This window comes from Cricetulus griseus, chromosome 3 (genome assembly GCF_003668045.3).
Source record: "Cricetulus griseus strain 17A/GY chromosome 3, alternate assembly CriGri-PICRH-1.0, whole genome shotgun sequence".
Taxonomy (NCBI): domain Eukaryota; kingdom Metazoa; phylum Chordata; class Mammalia; order Rodentia; family Cricetidae; genus Cricetulus; species Cricetulus griseus.
This window is the reverse complement of record NC_048596.1, coordinates 67068763-67088865: the sequence shown is the minus strand read 5'-3', so window position 1 is coordinate 67088865 and position 20103 is coordinate 67068763. Positions and strand designations below refer to the sequence as shown.

Sequence of the window (20103 nt, the reverse complement as noted above, 5' to 3'; positions counted from 1 at the left end):
CAAAATAAGCCCCTCCCTCCTGCTTCCACTCCCTACATACCCTGGGTCAATTACAAATACTGTGCCCTGATTATGTGTAAGGTCGATGACACACAGGCTGTTTCATTTTCTTTTCATATATACATATATATGTATATGTATATATATTACATTTATATGTATATATTACATGAAAAGAAAGTTTACATAATTATATCTACATATATAATTCCCTTTCCTATACATATACAATGCATCTTGAAGTAGGCTAGGCTACAAAAGCCAGGAGTGTGACATAGGCCTATAAACCCAACACTCTGGTGGTAGAGGTAGGAGGATCAGATGCTCAGGGTCATCTGGGTGAAGGTGAGTTCGAGGCCAGCCAAGGATAGAGGAGACCCTGTCTCAAAACTACAAAAAAACAAACAAACAAACAAAAAAAAAACCTCCAGAGATGGGGCCAGGCATCATACACTAGGGGAGTGCCTCCTCTCTCCAAACCTGTTCGTCTACTTGTCTCCACCATCTTCCTACTCACTACAGCATGAAGTTGAAGTCATCTTAGATTCTTGGTCCTGCACCAACCTTCACACATGCCCTTGTCACCACCACGAAAGCTTGCTCCACTTTCAAGGTGTACCTAGGATGTGCCCCTCTTCCTCCCCTCCTGCTGCCATCAGTACCTGGAATAACCACGATTGCACGGGCTACTGGTTTCTGCAGTGCCTCTCTTTTCCCCCAAAGTCTTCTAAAGTTCTTATGGACTAGGTGCCCCTCACACGTCACATTTTGGATCTTAGGTCTATTAGGTTTGTTCAGTTTTTTGAAACACAGTAGATGCCCTTTGAACCGTCAAGAGCACTACTCCAGTTCGAAGGAGCCCTCCTACCCTTCCAGTCTTTGCTTAAATACCCCCCCCACCCACTGCTTCTCCGACTGCCTGATAGAGAGGTGCCACCTCCCTAGTGCTGTTCCTGTCTCTGTACTTTTCATAACAATAATCGCAATTTAATTGTTTTGTTAATTAAAAGACCTGCTTTTCCTACCATTTTGAATAGGCTGGATCCTGTCTGCTGTCTCCATCACTCTGTCCCAGGGGCCTTAAAGAAACATTGGTGGAATGGATGGTATTGCCTACTTTTGTTTCCCTGAGGGTAATGCATTTTAAAAGAGAGCTGTTTTATTCTCCAGCAGGAGGGGCTGTGCTCCTGGTAAACTTCAAGTCCCTCTTGGGCAAAGTTCATTTAAGTCAGGTGCTTATAAATGTCAGGTTGGTTAGGAATGCCTCGAGAATTCCACTTTCCTTCTAACCTAAGTGGATGTTTTGAGAGTCTCATTTTATCTGGTATGATCAAGGAAATAAGTCATCTTCTCTGGATCAAGGGACCTCCAGGTCAGAAGACTAAAAAACCCTTGCATTAGCAAGGAATATTTGCAATCCTTCACCCTCCGGGAGGTCGGGGATCTAAAAGTCATTTCTTTCTTGAGTACAGGAATCGGTTAACAAAAATGTGTGGTGATTTTTTTTCTTAAGTAATCTTAGTCCCTAAAGAATATCAATTATTTCAATTAGGTTACATTTCAAACCTTATTAAGAAGTAAATGCTTATATAAATCAAATTAAAAACTTTTTAAAAAGCAATTTTACAGTAACACGTTTAAACGGTTCTATTTTAAAATCCCCACCAGAATACTGAAAATCAAGGCAGTCCTGACCTGTAATGCCCAGTCAGCCACAGAAAGGCTCCGTGGTTGAAGCTGTGTCCCCAGGAACTTGGGTGCACCCAGCTTGTCCCCAGACAGCGTCTGCTTCCTGCTAATTTGGTTGTCCTTGGCCCTACTGGGACAGGGAAACACTGTTACAACTTGTCTCCTTCTAAGCAGCCAACCAGATTCAAGGAGGGGCCCGTGCTTTCCAGTTGATTCCAAGGAAGGCCTGTATGACTCAGTAAATTCAGGTGCTAGAACTCACTCAGTAAACAAGGCCCTGCCGAGGTATGTTGTAGGTGTGGCTGAGAAGTCAGGAGCTCTGAGACCCTACGAGCCATCTTGGGGGAGGGGGGTCTTTTCTCGAAAGCTAAGAGGCAAGCCATTCTCGTGACTCAGGCACCCATTCTTTTATCTGTGTCCCTGCCCCCTTACAGGTCGTCCAGAATCCTCACTCTTCTCATCTTCCTGATTCCACTCCATCCATCCACCTGTTCATCCTTTACACCCTCTCCTGGGGCTGCAGAGATGGCACTCGCAGAGGACCTAGTTCAGTACCAAGCACATGGTGGCTCACAACTGCGGGTTAACTCTAATTCCAGGGGGATCCAACAGCGCCCTCTACAGGCTCCTGCACACACATAGCGCACTCATCATACAAAACAAAAAGAAATGTTAAAAAACCAACAAACAAACAGAAAAACAACCCCCCAAACCCTGCTCCTGGGTGCCACCATTTCTTAGGAACTTGGTGCAACAGCTTATCCTTCCTTAACCCTGACCCAGAGTTGATCTATCTCCTTGGTACTGAGTCTGCATGTTTTGTTTTGTTTTTTTTTTTCTTTAACAAGCTGCGATCAATCTGTTTCTTCCATGAGACACTTCCTTGAGCCAGGGTCTCAAGGATGTCTGGCTGGCCTTGAATTCTATATGTAGCTGAGGATGACCTTGAACCTCTGATCCTCCTTTCTCCACTTCTCCAGTGCTAGGATTACAGGTCTACCCCTCCACGTCCACTTTATGGGTCTATGCAAGCGCTCTACTAACTGAACTACATCCCCAGCCCAAGACCTTCACTTCCTCGACTCTTGAATCCTCCTAGTCAAATTTAGTGTGAGTCAACGAAAGTATGGGAGGGAAAATCAATCGCAGAATCAGTCTCAAAAGTGACTGTGTAGACTTGGCCTGTGTTGCTTTGCATAGAGGATCCCCGTATTTCCTCCCTTGAACTAACTATGCTGACAATAAGATGCAGTGACCTTATAGGGAGGGGCCAGCAAGATGGCTTAGCAGGTAAAAGTGACTGCTGCCAAGCCTGAGAACCTGAGTTCAGCCTCTGGAACCCACGTGCAGAAGGAGAGAACCTACTCTCCAAAGCTGTCCTCTTACCTCCGTGTGTATATGCTGTCACATGGACGCAGCACCCTCCCCCCCACAAATAATATAAATGTAAAAAACTTTCTGAAATGCCCTTAGAGACTGGTGATGAAGCTCAAGGGTAGAACACTTGATTCCATTCCCAGAACCTCGAAAGGCGGAGAAAACAATGAAATAACCTTACAGACATGGTCAGTGAGAGAGACAATCTGGGTGATTCGTTTATTTAGGATTACATGGGTTCTCTGGTGAACAAAATCAGCCCTGTCAGAAAAAGTCTTGGTCTCTGAGTGTATTGCTTCTCTCTAGGAGCCAGGTTCTATTCATTTGTTTGTTTAGTTTTTGAGACAGGGTTGTTTCTCTCTGTAGCCCCGGCTGTCCTGGAACTCACTCTGTAGACCAGGCTGGCCTTGAACCCTGAGGTCCACCTGCTTCTGCCTCTCAAGGGCTGGGATTAAAGGTGTGCACCACCACTGCCCTGCTAAACATTTATTTTTAACTGAAGTATGTATATACAATAGGATACACAAATCCTACAAATACTGTTTAGTGAAAAATTGAAAACTGATTACCTCCATGTGTGTTGGTTAGTTTGTTTTTTTTTTTTTTTCAGCACAAGGTAGAACTATGTGGGAAGAGGGAACATTACTTGAGGAATTTCCTCTATCAGACAGGCCTGTGGGGCAGGTCTGTGTCGTGTGTTTTTGATTAATGACCCAGCCCACTGTGGGTAGTGCCACCTGGGGCAGGTGATCCTGGATGGTATAAGAAAGCAGGCCGAGAAAGCCATGAGGAGCAAGTCAGTAAGCAGCACCCCTCCGTGGCCTCTGTATCAGCTCCTGCCTCCAGATTCCTGCCCTGATTCCCTTCAGTGTGTTGGACTGTGGTGTGGAAGTGTAAACAAAATGAACTCTTTTCTCCCCCAAGTTGCTTTTGCTCATATGTTATTCACAGCAACGGAAAGCTAACTAATACACCATGTGATCACTCAGAGTACAAATGCATCCTTAGGGTTATTGTCCCATGCTTGTCATTGTGGTTCACTGGTGCCATAGTTTGGTAGAACTGTCTGATTACTTCCCTCTTTTGGAAGCTTACATGGCGCCTTCTGGTACCATGAGAGCTAGTCCTCAGGGAGGAAGCTTTCAAATCACTTCCAGCTCAGGGGTCTCTAGGCCGTGGCTAAAGTACATGCTGTCTTCAGCAATAGGGACTTACCTTCCACCTGGGGTTGGGGGTGATCACCAACCAAGAGCAATAACAGTAACTTGTGCTGTTATGGGAGTCTCCTGGACAATGGAGACCAATAACTCAAACGAGGGCTTCTCATGTCTGGTATTGGGATTTTTGCTAGGTGATCTTTGGCTCTTGGAGGGAGCATTGTTGGCCCAGATGGGAAAATTACATTTAAACTATATTTATACATAGACTTCTGTGTATTGTAGTTTTTTTAGGTAGACAGTTAAAGCATGGTTTCTTACGGCCTTTTCAGACCTCCTTACTGTTATTCTATCCTCCTCCCTCCTCCCACCATAAAGAGCCCCCTTTTCCCATTCTCTGATCAGATCATTTCTACCCTGTTATTTCCCTCTTTATTGCTCCCTCCCCCACAGCAATGGTCCTCTTTTACTTTCCTGATTTCTGTAGTTACTACAAGCTACGTACTCCTATCTGATGATTTGGAGCTAGGAGCTGCCAATGAGAGAGAACATGCCACATTTGTCTTTCTAGGTTTGGGAAACCTCACTCAATTTGATCTTTTCTAATTCCACCCATTTACCTGCAAATTTCATTTTTACAGCTGAATTGTATTCCATAGCGTATATGTACCACACTCTCATTATCCATTCATCGATTGAAGGACATTTTGTTTGTTTTCATTTCCTAGCTGTTGTGAATAGCTATTGTGAACGTGGCTGAGCAAGTATCTGTGGAATAAGATGTAGAGTCCTTAGGACATATGCCAAGGAGTGGTATAGCTGGGTCACGTGGTAGATTTATGTTTAGCCTTTTGAGAATTCTCTAGACTGATTTCTGGAGCACCTGGACCAGTTTGCAATCCCACAAACGGCAAATGAAAGTTCCCTTTTCCCCACACATGTGCATTTCAGTTGGAACAGGCTCAGGAATAGAAGGCCCTGCCAAGTGGCAGAGTTTGCCCAGGTACATGCACCTCTAATAGCTACTATGTGTGCAGCGTGGCACTGAACCAGCAGGGCCTCGGAGGCCAGCTGTTCTTCATGCTTGCTGATGTTTGCCCTGCCTCTTCTCCTTCTCGAAGCAGATGTGTCTCATTATACTTTCCACATTAACTAATGCTATTAAGTTTTTTAATAGATTTTTATAGGCTACTTGTATTTACATGAAGTGTGCATTCAAGTCTTTCACCTATATTTCCTTTTGGGTATTGGTCCCACAGAGCTCATTCGATGGTGGCTGTTTTCGGAGTGAACTGCTGTAATTGGTTATGTAGCATTGGAATCCTATATGATCTAGTGTTTTTGTTTGTTTGTTTGTTTGTTTGTGATGCAGTCTCTTGCATCTTGGTGAGTGTGCCACCATTGTGCTGTAGCCTTAGCCAGCCACTACCTGTGTCATTTACCTTGAGAGACCCAGCCTGCTAGCTTGGTTCCACCTGCCCTGGAGTCTCCATCTGTCACTGTCTTTCCTCTTTGATTTCTTTTTTCTCTCTTTAGATCTGGTCTCACTTTTTGGATAAGTGCTATAATTACAAGCTTTAGAAACAAAAAATTATGGAGCATTTAGTGAAAAGTCATTTGGTAATGCTTGCATCCCATTCCTATCTGTTACTTTCTAGCCTGATACTTTAATAATGTTAGGAATAGAAGCAGATTACTTGTGTTGCATTTTTTTTCCTCTGGCCTGTGCCTTACTCTTTCCTGTGAACATTGCATTTTGAACAGCTTTCTTTTTAGTTCAGAATGAGTTTTCTCATTGTTGGAAGAATGATGGTCTTCCATCATTCTGTTACAGCAATTTATCTTAATTTATTTAACCAGTCCACTACTGATGGAGACTCACTTCTAGTAATTTGCTACCAAGCCAAAGATATCCACAGCCTAAGGCCCTGAATCTGTATGTATGCCAGCCTGCAGCTGAAGGAGGTTTTGTGCTTAAGGATGGGCAGATGGAGAGCTTTGTGCTATGCTGTCCAGGTAGACCTCATGAAATCAACCATGTGTTTTTATTGGAGGGGAGCAGAAGGCCAGGCCTAGCCAGAGCAGTCATCAAGAACGAGAGCAGAGGTTGGCATGACATGAGGACCTGAGTCAGAGCATCTGGGGTACACCGAAGAGGCACAGAAGAGGGCCTGAAGGACGAGCCAACCTTTGGCTTGAGCCCTCTAAGATGCATTTTGGATTTGTGACCCTCAGAACCGTAAGACAAAGTCTCTGTTGTTGTAAGCAACTGTTTGTGGTTACAGTGGCACTGGGAGGCCGGTGTGGCCATTTTACTTTGAAAGTAGCAGCCTTTCGAGTCTGACATTCTGTGTTTGTGCAGCAGCTGTATCTAAGGGGAAAGAGTCTAAATATGGGGTGGCTAAAGCTAGTTTTGTAATTGTGAAGTTGTTCTTTTTAAAAAACTCGTTTTTAGATTTATGTATAAAAACTTTGTCTGCATGTATATCTTTCTGTGCACCACATGTATGGGTGGTGCACTGATCTGAAGAATGTACCAGATCTCCTGGAACTGGAGTTAGATATGGTTGTGAGTCACCCTGAGGGTGCTGACAATTGAACCTGGGTCCTCACCAGGTTCTCTAAACCGCTGAGCCATCTCTTCAGCCCCCAAATCATTTTTCTTAAATCAGCATTTGGTCCTGTAAGGCACCCGGCTCGGGAGTGGGGGTTAACTTGGCAGAAAAAGAGGGTTACTCTGTTTCTGTTCTGGGAACCCCATTTAGGATAGAGTAGAGCCGCTTCTTTGGGTCCTCGTGGGGCCCCAGATGGCAATGGCAGAGAGTGCTGGGTGGAGCAAACTATTTACCTGAGATCATTGGCAACTTGAACTTTTGCCTTTTGCAGTCCAGCTGTTGGAAATTTGACTTGATGTAGAGACACTAATGAGGCAAACGTGGTTACTACTTGTGCTCTTGGTTACTACTTGTACTCTTGTAGCTTTGGAGCCTGTCCTGGAACTAGCTCTTGTAGACCAGGCTGGTCTCAAACTCACAGAGATCCACCTGCCTCTTTCACAGGATGGTGGCTGTCGTGGGCATCACTATATCACTGTCTGTTGCCTTAGAACCATTGCTTCTCAATTCCCTACCTATGGCACTGTAGAACATGAATGGCCACTCCCTCTCCTTCCCCGGCCCATGGTGTGTAGATCGTGATTTCCAGTGTCATTCCGAGCAGCCACATTTACCTTACAGATTTGTGTTACTTTTTCCTTCCTTTGCCACAGTTTCCTGTCAGCATCCTTTTGTGCTTCTCTTTTGTTCTTTTTGGTCTCAGTCGTCTTGGATTGTTATCACTATGCCTGACCTTCACTGGATTGTGAACCTCACCAGGTCAGAAGCCAGGTGTGCCACCATGCTCACAGTCATGAATCACAGGCACTCGTATGTTAGCAGTTGATTTAGGGAACAGAGGTAGGACAGAAAACTGGATAGAGAGAACACCACGTGACACTGGGAAGGAGAGACTGACTGAAGCGGGGGTTGGGGGTGGGGTGGGGGTGCTTTGAGTCTTTTGTTTTTCTCTTTCTTCTCTCAGGGTCTGGTTCATGCTGGATAAGAATCTAAACCACTGAGGTATGTTCCAGCCCTCAAACTGGTGTTTCTCAACTATATCATTTTAAAGTTAAAAGCTAAATTCTCCCTGGTAAGAAAAATTAAATGTGAAAAAGATTTTTCATCTGAACTTTGAAGAACCTTGAAGGATTTGGTTTCTGCCACTCTCTGCCCTTCTCAGCCTTTGGGAAGCAGTTATTTTCCCTGCTATGGCCCCAGGGGAGAAGAAGTGAGCGTAGAGGAGCATGTCCTTTTCCTCCCTAAAATGAGGTCCGTGGTTTTGGGGCTGGCTGTCAGAGATGGGACTGCTGGCAAGGAGCTGTGTGGCTATGCCAAGGAGGAGGACAACAGTAAAGCCCAGGGAAGGCTGGGTAGATGGGCAGATCTGGTTCCCCCACACTGGAGGTGGGCAGGATGTGTACCAACCTGGCATGGCTTTAACTCTCATGTGTGGCTAGCAGCTCTGTTTTCTGATGAGTGCTCCAGGGCTGACTGGCCAGGCTGCTGCTCCACAGACTCCTGAGAAACAAGCAATCAACTTCTGCATGGGTGTGACTTAGCCTTTGTTAAAGGATAGCTCTTCAAACATTGGTAAGATGATGGCTGTCATACAGATGTAAAATGATATTCAAGTTTTTAATGAACCAACCAGGAAGATATTTCCTCCAACAGGAAATCCAGAGACCAGGCACATCTGTGAATCAGAATGTGGAGAAAAACTTGAGAATAATGCAGGCAAGGAGGGCCCTGAGTGGAGCTGGCTGATGTATTGCCAGTGGTTCTAAATGCTAGCTTGTGGAGCACATGAGAGGCATTGGAAGTCAGGCAATGTGAGCCAAAAGATGCAGAGTGGTCCATAGTGAATGGATGTGTAGATCTACCCTTCGATTTGTAATGCTTGGGCATTTCTCAGTCACTCTGTATGTTAACAGGTGATGATTGCTACAAACTCCGTTTGTTTCTTTAATCACAATCTATTTCACTGCCCTAGTTCACTCTTCCAGGTGATAGGAAAAGCAAACGGGAATTCCCCAACCGGACTTCGTCTGTGGCAAGCAGGTCCTGGCCATGTCCCAGTCACACAGGTGAAGAAGGAAGTCATTTTACAAACAGAACATTTGTCATGGTTCAGGGACATAGCCTTCTGTGAGGGCCTGGTCCAAGCTCTTTTGATTGTATATTGGTGTAAAGATATGTTGTAAAAGGATATGTCATAACTGACTGTCCCAAAGTGGAAGTAGACCAACTGTCCACTCACAAATCATAGACAAAGTGTGATATATACAGTGGAGTATCATACAGCATTGAAAAGGAAGACAGTTCTGATACATGCTGTAAAACCTTTATTTATTTATTTATTTATTTATTTATTTATTTATTTATTTATTTATGGATGGTTGTGAGCCACCACGTGGTTGCTGGGAATTGAACTCAGGACCTCTGGAAGAACAGTCAGTGCTCTTAACCTCTGAGCCATCTCTCCAGCTATTTTTTTTTTAATACATACACACACATGTGTTTTGAGACAGGATCTTGCTATATAACCTTGGCTGCCTAGAACTCACTCTGTAGACCAGACTGACCTCAAAGTCAGAGATCTGCTTGCGTTTCCCTGTCAAGTGCTAGGATGCATGAACCTTTAAAGATGCAAAGTGAAGTAAGTCAATCATGAAAGTGCAAACATTCACACACTGACCCAAAATTGGCTGTAACTCCAGTTCCAGGGGATCTGATACCCTCTTCTGGCCTCCATGGGCACCAGGCATGTGTGTTGTGCATAGACCTTCATGCAGACAAATCACCCATGCATATAAAAATAAAATGTAACTAAGGTGTTTTTTCAGGTGCATTGTTTGAGCTTGTGGATGAGAAAGAGGCTGATGGGGTTAAGCTCAAGGTCAGATGCTGGCTGCAGACATAATCTGCTTTCACATTTTAGTCAAGAAGTCTTTAGGAAAAGAGAGCATTATCCCCATAGGCAATTTGATTTTATCTGTTGTGTTAAAGTTTCTAAATTTTGGCCAGATACCCCAAAGGGCTTCTTTTCCCTTTCTGTGCCCCCTTGTTTTTCCCCATCTTTCTGTCTAGTCTCACTTACTCATAAAAATGTAGATAGTAGATCTTGGCACCCAGGAAATATCAGTGAGCTCATATAAAAGCAGGAGAGTTTGATTTGGTTATAGAGGAGAACTACAAACCAGGAAATGCAGGCTCTGGTGGAGTGAACCTGCATTTCATTGGGGCTGGTGAGACACCTGACAACAGGAGCTTGCTGCTTCTTAAGGGGAAATGAACAAGATGGAGGCAAGTGTGGAATTAGAAATGGATGTGAATCAAAAGTGAGCACTAAGCCCATCAGCGAGTCCAGGCCAAGAGGAAAAACTGGCTTGTCCGGTGATTGTCAAATCTTGCAGGGTGTTGCTAGATTCCGGAAAATGTCCCTCTGGTGACACTTCTTACATGGTATCTGTGTAGTGAACTTCCTCTTGTCGTTGAATGTCTCAGACACAGAAAAGGATTCTTGGTCCCATTGTTGGACATTCTGTAGCCAGTTTAATTAAGTGTGTGTGTCCGTGTGTGTGTGTGTCCGTGTGTGTGTGTGTGTGTGTGTGTGTCCGTGTGTGTGTCCGTGTGTGTCCGTGTGTGTGTCCGTGTGTGTGTCCGTGTGTGTGTCCGTGTGTGTCCGTGTGTGTCCGTGTGTGTCCGTGTGTGTGTGTCCGTGTGTGTGTGTGTGTGTGTGTGTGCGCGCGCGCGCGCGTGTATGCATGCAGGGAGGTCAAAGGAGGCCATCCAGTATCCTGTCTCATGTTTGACCATATTTCCTTTATCTAGGGCCTCTCAGTGAACCTGGAGCTTATGTTGGCAATCAGAAAGTCCCAGCCATCCTTCTGTCTCCTCCCTATCCACAGCATGCACACACACACACACACACACACACACACACACACACACACACACACATCTACCATGCCTGGCTTCTCACAGAGGTGTTGCAGATGTGGACTCGGGCTCTTAAGAGAGTGCAACAAGTGCCCTTACCCATTGCTCCCATTTTGACTGTCATTAACATTAGCATAGACTAAAACTAGTTGGGGGATGATAAAGTTGTAGAGAGAGGTGGTGGCCATGCTTGCTCTTGATGGCAGCACAGTTAATCTTAAGTATCTCCATGGAAAAATTTAAAGAAATCTTTGTGCACGCATGTATAGTATGTGTGTGTGAGTGTGGGCAGCAGATGCCACAGTGTGTGTGGCCATCAGAGGACTACCCTGGTGCTAGTCTTTACACCCCCTTGTTGGAGGCAGGCTCTCGTTTGCCACTGAAATGCCGGGTGAGCCTGTTCTTGAGCTTCCAGGGATGCTCCTCCAGTCTCCTTCCACCCTGTCCCACAAGTGTTGGCTGTTGAGTTGTTCTGGGAATTTGAACTCTGGTCCTCAGCATTTGAACTGTAAGCACTTTCTTTACTGAGTCGTTTTCTCCTCATCCCTCACGGTAAACATTTTAATGTCAGTTGAGCCCTTAGACTCCCAAAGCACTGACCAGTCCTTAAAACATTTTTTTGTTTTGTTTTTGTTTTTCGAGACAGGGTTTCTCTGTGTAGCTTTGGAGCCTATCCTGGCACTCGCTCTGGAGACCAGGCTGGCCTCGAACTCACAGAAATTCGGCTGCCTCTACCTCCCGAGTGCTGGGATTAAAGGCATGTGCCACTAATGCCCGGCTTTTTTGTTATTTTGTCTTTTTTTTTTTTTCCCCAGGGCTGAGGACCGAACCCAGGGCCTTGCGCTTGCTAGGTAAGTGCTCTACCACTGTGCTAAATCCCCAACCCCCCCTTAAAACATTCTTACACAGAAAGCATACCTAGCTGGAGGGAAACTGAGGCTTGGAAGGCCCCCAGGTGATTAGGACATGGGTCTTCACAGTGTCTAGTCCTTTCTGTATCTTAATATTCCTCCCGGCACGGTCAGAAGAAATGCCAGGAAAGTAAAAGTACAGGGTTTCAATGGAGACAGATGAAAATGCCTGGAATAGTGATTCTGCTTAAGAGAGAGGTGAAGTGGTGAGACAGGGAAGGAGTTTCCAGGCTTTGGGTGAAACAGACAGCCTGAGAATTAAAATTTAAATCCCAGTCTGTGGAAGAAGTCTACAAGCTGCTACAGGACATTGTCACAAGAGCTGGCTTTCCTCAGCCCAGGAAGCATTTAAAGTACACACACATGCTCCAGGAGGTGAGAGGTTCCTTTAACTCGCTCCCCTTTGACCCAGCTGGGATGGGGAGAAGGGCTGAGGGGGAAGGGAAGGAATCACATGTGGTTGAGTCAAAGGGAGCACTGGAGACTAGCTGGCCCTGGAGGGGGAGCACTGGAGACTAGCTGGCCCTGGAGGGGCCGCTCTGCTACTACTGTAAACATTACTCTCAGAAAGTCGATGCTGCATCAGAGGTGAGTCACAGGTGTGAGCTGTGCCAAACCACGATGGCTTCTGGATAGCCATTTTCACTGGCCTTGATAATTTTCTCTTTCATACTTGTTTCTGAAATAATGAACAATTTAAAGAAAATATTTTAAGTTTTTTTGCCATGTGTATATCTGTGCACCATGTGTGTGCCTGGTACCTGCGGAGGCTGGAAGAGATCATCACATCCCTGGAACTGGAGTTATAGTTGGTTATAATCCATGTGTGTGGGTACTGGAAACTGAACTCCAGGCCCCTGCAAAAGCAGTCAGTGCTCTTAATCTCTGAACCATCTCTCCAGCCCCTGAGCTACCTTTTTAACCAACCCCAAAGCTAGGTGATTTTACTTCTGAAAAATTATTAGTTCTTTTGAGAGTGCTCATTCCAGAATCCATATTTGTGATAGTAATAATCAGCAATTCTGGAATTTGAATGATTGACTAAACCTATTATTCTTCTTAAAACTTTTTTATTAAGACAGGGTTTCATGTAGCTCAGGCTGGCCTTGAACTCACTTATGTAGCCATCATGACCTTTAACTTCTGATCCTTCTGCCTCTAGTCCCAAGTGCTGAGATTTCAGGTGTGTGTGCAACAACATACTTATTACTGTATTACCACAATATTATGATAAGAGTACAATTTCCTAATGCTATGATCAATACTGGTACAAAGTGTTGAGATCTGTGTAATCAAGGGGAAGATTTGGCTCAGCAAATAATCCCTACCTCTTGCCCGACTCTGATTGTGCCTTTGGTTAGCAGTTTTAACTCGTGTTAGTTTTGTCCCTTTGTTGAGGGACACTGTTAAATAAAATACATAGTCTCAAGCTCTAGTGAAGAGGGTGATGGAGTGTGCAGGGGAAACCATTTTCAGCTTTGCGTTTTTTCTGAACTTTTGATAGAGAGCAAACCTGGTGGTTACTGGCCTTTGAGTCCAGAACTGTGACAACATGTTAGTTCCACCTGACAAGTTTGATGTGATGTTGGACTAAATGTTCCCTTCCAGCCATTTTTTACAAGGTGTCCAGGTAAATTTATGCAGCTTGGCACACTTTGCTGACTTTATTAGGTAGGGAGTTTTTTTTTTTCTGGAATTGCTTTTCTTGTTTCAAAATCCCAATCCAGCTGTAGTAACACATACCTAGAATCCCAGTATTCAGGAGATAGAGGCAGTAGGTGTATGAGTTCAAGGCCAGCCTGGGTGACATTGCAGGTCTCCTTCTCAAAAACCCGAAACAAAATGAAACCTTGTAATGCCATCTCCAGGAGTCATCTAGCAGTGTGCAAGCAGCCTGGAGTGATTGCTTTTGGCAGAAGGCCACGTAAACATCCCTGCCTCTCTTTGATATATAGGTAGAGTTGACACGTTGTTAAAAACAATGACCATAAATAGGGAATGTGTCAGGCCTGGGCTCAGTCATTGACTACACTTGAAATGGAAAGGGCCCTGAGATCTATTCCCTGGGCAGGTACATTATATGCAGACATGGTTGCCAAGAGGCCAGAACTCCAATCTGTTAGTTCTCTCAACCATGTGGAAGTAGGGGAGGGTTGTGCTTAGAGGGACAGACTTCTCCCTCCCTCCCTCTCTCTTCCCTCCTTGTCTCACTCCCTTCCTTCCTTCCTATGAGTTTATTCTATTTAAAAGTCAACTTCTAGTGCATTAAAAATTGTGTATTTATACAAAAATGCCTCTGGGGAATGCTGACATACACAAACAGCTATTCTTTGTGGTACTTTAGGATTTTTGAGTAGTATATACTAATTTGGTTGGCCTTTTATTTATTTCATTCACTAGTCAAAAATTTCCATCAGATTTCCTTGCTGTCTCTCCCTTGATCTTGGCCTTTCTTGGTCTTTTGCAGGATTTTAGAGTTAATTTATCAGTTTTTACCAATTGAGGGATTTCCCTTAGGATTGTGAAGATCCTTGTGATAGTTTGAATGTAATTGGCCCCCATAATCTCAGAGGGAATGGCACTATTAGAAGGTGTTGCTTTTTTTGGAGGAAGTGTGCCATTATGGGGGTGGGCTTTGAGGTTTCCTATGCTGAGGATAATGCCTGCTGTGTTAGTTGACTTCCTGTTCCCTGCAACCCAAGATGTAGGCAGCACCATGTCTGTTTACACAGGATCATGCTTCCCATCATGGTGATAATGGATTGAACTTCTGAAACTATAAGGGAACCACCCCAATTAATTTTGTTTTTTTGTAAGAATTACAATGGCCAGGTGGTGGTGGCACAGCCAGGAGGTGGGGGCACACGTCTTTAATTCCAGCACTAGGGAGGCAGGGATGGGCAGATCTCTGAGTTCAAGGCCAGCCTGGTCTACTGAGTGAGTTCCAGGATAGCTTCCAAAGCTGCAGAGAAACCTTGTCACATACACACAAAAAGAGTTGCAGTGGTTCTAGTGTCTCTTCACAGCAATAAAATCCCTAACTAAGACGGAAGATACTAGGGACTGGAATATTGGTGTGATAGGCCTGACCATGTTTTTGTTTGGAGGACTTTGAACTTCGGTACCTTGGGTTAAGAAAGCAGTGGAATGTTTTAAGGGCTGCTTAATGTGGGTCATAGTAATAGGAGCATGGAAGACAATAGTGCTGAAGGTGATTTGATGAGCTGTGGTGATGAAGATGTTTCCGATGAGAAGAGTATTAGAGGCTGCCAGAGGCTGCTCTTGGGGTATTTTGGTGAAGAAAGTGGCTGCTTTTTGTCCTTGTCCAAAAAGTCTGCCTGAGGCTGAAGTGAAGAGTTTTGGATTAATTCCGTTGGCAGAAGAAATCTCAAAACAGCTTAGTATAGACTCTGTCTTGTGGATATTAGTGGTAACTCTAGTGAAGATTTATAATGAAAAGGAGCAAGCTGAGCAGGGTAAATTATAAAATATAAATTTTGAGGAGAGAAAGAAAGTAGAATGGAGCTAAATTCTGTCTTCAAGGAGATAAATGGATTAAGAAATGGAATAAAGGGAGTGGTGACCTCAGGACAATATCCTACCCAGCTAAGTTCTCAAATTTGTGGGAAGAAACTTAAGAAAAGCTTACAGCTTTTACAGTGGGGCACACCTTTAATCCCAGTACTGGGAAGGCAGAGGCTGGCAGATCTCTGAGTTAGAGGCCAGCCTGGTCTAGAGATCCAGTTTCAGGACAGCCAAGCTTAGGCAGTGAAGGACAGAAAGCTGGTGAAGATGTAATTGAATGAGGGGGCCATGGCCCAGTCCCAAACAAGCATTAGAACTTGGCAGCTTTGGTCACACATGGTTCTAGCTTTAGAGTTAAAGATAGAAGAAACAGGTTATAGAATTTGCCTCCATGCCTAAGGAAAGCCACTGAGTCCAGGTGTGTGTCAGGGGTGACCCTAGTAGAGAGGCCATTGTGTGAAGCTGTGATGTTGAAGCCAGGATTGCCTTGGAGACCCCAAGATGTTAGAGATGCCAGAGTCATGGGGTGCCTGCTGCTAACAGGGAGTGGAATCGGCACAAGAGAAAGAAGTTTATTGTAGTCAGCAAAGCTGAAAGGGGTTGGAGATCTGAAGAGCTTTTTGACATCAGACATGGAGATGGAGTTTGGAGTTGCCCAGCTGGTTTTCAGGCTTGTTTTGGTCCAGTATTTCCTTGCTATGTTCCCTTCCCTGCATTTTAGAATGATAATTCATATTCTGTGCCATTATATGTTGGAAGTATGTGATCTGCTTTTTTATTTTGATTTTTACACGTGATTATAGTTAAGAGATTGCATGAATTTCAGAAGAGGCTTGGAATTTGGACTTTAAAACCTTGTTGAGACTGTGATAGACTATGGAGACTTTTGAAATTGGACTAAATGCATTTTGCATTATGATATTGTTATAAGTTTATGGGGGCCAGGAAGTAGAATGTGGTAGTTTGAATGTTATTGGCCCCTATAATTTCATAGGGAGTGGCACTATTAGGAGGTGTGGCTTTTTTGAAGTGGGTATGGCCTTGTTGGAGGAAGCATGGGGTTGGGCTTTGAGGTTTCATACTGCCCAGTGTTTCAGTTGACTTCCTGTGGCCGGCATGCCAAGATGTAGCCAACACCATGCCCACCTGCATGCCATCATGCTTCCCATCATGAGGATAATGAATAGAACCTCTGAAACTGTAAGTGAGCCTCCCCAATTAAATGTCTTCCTTGTAAGAGTTGCTGTGGTCATGGTGTCTCTTCACAACAAGAGTAACCCTAACCAAGACAGTCATTAAAGGTCAATTTAAAATTAACATCAGTTCATTGTCCCATTTATGTCTTCCTTGTTGTTTCTCAAAGGGATAGATTTTTCTCTATTAAAGTGTCCCATGCTTTGTTTAGTGTTGGGATTCTGTGTCCCAGTTCAAGCTATGAAACAATAAAATTTGGTGGCGCACGCCTTTAATCCCAGTACTCGGGAGGCAGAGGCAGGTGGATCTCTGTGAGTTCGAGGCCAGCTCTGGTCTCCAGAGCTAATGACAGGATAGGCTCCAAAGCTACACAGAGAAACCCTGTCTCGAAAAAACAAAACAAAAAAAGGAAACAATAAAATAATTTTATTTTAGGGTTTTGGGAATGACCACAGGTGTTCCAATGGAGGTAGGAACAAAGGAAGTTGACAGAGGCAAGCAGAGTGATTTACAGTAAAACAGGAAAAAGTTCTTTTTGGGCAACTTCATTTAATGTTTTAAAAGAAACAGGGCTATATGATAGTGAAACATGACTAATAGGGGCCAGGTAACTGACAGAAAATCAAGAGTGAAGACAGAGGGTCTCACTACATAGCTCTGGTTATTCTGCTACTCAGTATGTAGACAAGACTGGCCTCTGGCCTCAAACTCACATAGATTGACCTGCCTCTTCTTCCTGAGCTCCAGGATTAAAGGCATGAGCCACCATGTCTGCTCCTACCCCAACTTTTTAGCCATAGATGAGTTCCTCTCCCTCTGTGTGACTGGCCTCTTTTCTCAACACTGGGCATGTGCTCTGTGGCCATAGCTTTGCACCTGGGGTCTACTTCATGTTCAGTGGCTGGCTTCCATCTCACTGAAGTTCCACAGTGTGGTATGTCCTGTGTTTGACATACATCTGTTTAGATCTGCTATGAGCAATGCTTCTATGGATGTGAGCTTCCATTGACTCATGTGAGTGATGCGTTTTATAAAACATGCTGTGTTTGCTCTTAGGGCAGCCTCTCAGTTATCGAAGGGTCTGCAGCAGCTTCGAGTGACATTCCTGTTGTTTCCTCCCCATTACATCAGCATCTCAAAGCTTTAGTCATTCTGCTGGGTGTGCGGCAGTGTCTCCTAATGTTTGTAATTTCCTAAAGCCCAATTAAGCCAAACATGTTTCCATATGTTTTAATACCAGCCATTTGACTGTATATCTTGGGGAAGGGATCGCTCATAATTCTTGCCTTTTTATTGTGTTGCCTGTCATTGGAGTATCATTGGTTTCTAAGCATTCTTACATATATTCTGGGTCAAAGTTCTTTGGTTATTATGTTTTCTTCTGTTTGGTGGCATGTGATTTTATTTTATTTTATTTTTTCTAAATTTAACACTTAAACCAGATGTGTGGTACACGCCTTTAATTTGTCAGCTTCTGCCTCCCAAGTGCCAGCATCTCTGTGAGTTCAAGGCCAGCCTGGTCTACAAAGTGAGTTCTAGGATAGTTAGGGCTGTTACACAGAGAAACCCTGTCTCAAAAAAAAAAAAAAAACCCAAAAATAAAAAATAAACATTTATTTATTTATTATTTATTTATAAATAAACACATAATTTTATGTGTATGAATGTTTTGCCTGCATATATGTCTGTGCAGCATGTGGGCACAGTGCCCATGGAGGTCAATAGTGGGCATCAGATCCCACGGAACTGTAGTTATAGTTGGTGGTGAGCCACCATGTAGTTGCTGGAAACAAAACCCAGGCCTTCTAGAAAAGCAGCTAGTGTTCTTAACCTCTCTTCAATTTGTTTTCATTCTTAAGATTTCTTTTGGTGTCACATGCCTTTAATCCCAGACCTGGGAGAAAAAGGGAGTTGGATCTCTGTGAGTTCAAGGCCAGCCTGGTCTACTAGGCTAGTTCTAGACCAGCTAGGGCTACAGCAGAAAAGCCTGTCTTAAAGAGTTTTAATTTTACATAGTACAGTTTATCAATGTTTTGTTTTATAAATAAAGTTTTGTTTGTATTTTTTGTTTACTCTAAGATATTTTACTGTTTATCTGGAATTTGTCTAAGATATAAAGTAAAATTTATAAATAGCACCATTGAGTTGATTTGCCATTTTTAAACTGACTACCTTTATTGTAGTTCACTGTTCTTTTTTTTTTTTTTTCACTGTTCTTTTTTTTTCCACTTTTTATTAGTTCAAGTTAGGGAACAAGCTTGTTTCACATGTAAGTCCCTTCTCCCTCTCCCTCCCCTCACCCCCATCCCTCCTCCCCACCCCCAACCTACCCCCCACCCCATCCACCCACCACTCCCCAGGCAGGGTAGGGCCCTCAACAGGGGCTCTGCAAAGTCCACCAAATCTTCCTGTGCTGGGCCTGGGCCCTTCCCCATGTGTCCAGGGCCAGAGTGTAACCCTTCACATGGGATGGGCTCTCAAAGTCCCTTCTTGCACCAGGGAAAAATACTAATCCACCACCAGAGGTTCCCTGGAGTGCAGAGGACTCCTTATTGACATCCATGTTCAGGGGTCTGGATCAGTCTTGTACTCCCAGACAGCATCTGGGGTTGATGTGCTCTCCCTTGTTCAGGCCAACTGTTCCTGTGGGTTTCTCCAGTCTGGTACAGACTCCTTCGCTCTTCATTCCTCCCTCTCTTCAACTAAATTCCCGATTTCAGCTCAGTGTATATCTGTGGATGTCTGTCTCTGCTTCCATCAGCCACTGGATGAGGGCTCTAGGATGGCATAAAGAGAAGTCATCAATCTCATTTTAGGGGAAGGGCTTTTAGGTTATCCTCTCCACCATTGCCTGGATTGTCAGATCGTGTCATCCTTGTAGGTCTCTGGAGATCTCCCTGGTTCCAGATCTCTTCTTGGACCTATAGTGGCTCCCTCTGATATGGTATCTCTCATCCTGCTCTCTTTCCTCTATTCTTCCCCCAACTCAATATTTCTGCCCCTCCATTTCCTCTCCTCTACTCCTCTTCTCTTGCTCTTATTGTAGCAGCTCCTTCCCCCCTACCCTCATGCTCCCAATTAGTTCAGGAGTTCATGCCACTTCCATTCCTGGGGACCATTTATCCCTTAGAGTCCTTCATGTTTCCTAGTTTCTTTGGTGAAGAGGATTATAGGCTGGTAATCCTTTGCTCTATGTCTAAAATTCATATATGAGTGAGTACATACCATGTTTGTCTTTTTGTGACTGGGTTACCTCACTCAGGATGGTTTCTTCTAGTTCCATCCATTTGCCTGCGAATTTCAAGATTCCATTGCTTTTTTCTGCTGAGTAGTACTCCATTGTATAAATGTACCACATTTTCTCAATCCATTCTTCAGTTGAGGGGCATCTAGGTTGCTTCCAGGTTCTGGCTATTACAAACAATGCTGCTATGAACATGGTTGAACATATGTCCTTGTATGAACATGCACTATTTGGGTATATACCCAAGAGAGGAATGGCTGGATCTTGAGGTAGACTGATTCCCATTTTTCTGAGCAACCGCCATACTGATTTCCAGAGTGGTCTTACAAGTTCGCACTCCCACCAGCAATGGAGGAGTGTTCCTTTTTCTCCACATCCTCTCCAGCATAGATTGTCATTGGTATTTTTGATTTTAGCCATTCTGACAGGTGTGAGGTGGTATCTCAGAGTTGTTTTGAGTTGCATTTCTC

General features: G+C 44.2%; 2 protein-coding genes across 5 annotated transcripts in view; one reads left to right on the top strand and one right to left on the bottom strand.

The window, feature by feature from the left end:
* Positions 1–1816, bottom strand: part of Dhx32 (DEAH-box helicase 32 (putative)) — a 65058-nt gene extending 63242 nt beyond the window's left edge. The window contains exon 1 of the mRNA XM_027409114.2: positions 1696–1816. The gene's annotated coding sequence lies outside the window, so the exon portion shown is untranslated. The remainder of the gene's footprint in view (positions 1–1695) is intronic.
* The window catches only part of Fank1 (fibronectin type III and ankyrin repeat domains 1), a 108164-nt gene that overhangs the window by 5164 nt on the left and 82897 nt on the right, over positions 1–20103 (top strand). The window contains exon 2 of one of the 4 annotated variants that reach the window (XM_035442150.1): positions 11575–11610. The exons of 1 other annotated variant lie outside the window; for it this stretch is intronic. In XM_035442150.1, the coding sequence (XP_035298041.1) occupies positions 11575–11610 (36 nt within the window). Of the gene's footprint in view, positions 1–11574; positions 11611–12136; positions 12259–16276; positions 16396–20103 lie in introns of those variants that run through there. 2 more of the 4 variants (XM_027409116.2, XM_035442151.1) reach the window with 2 other exon arrangements.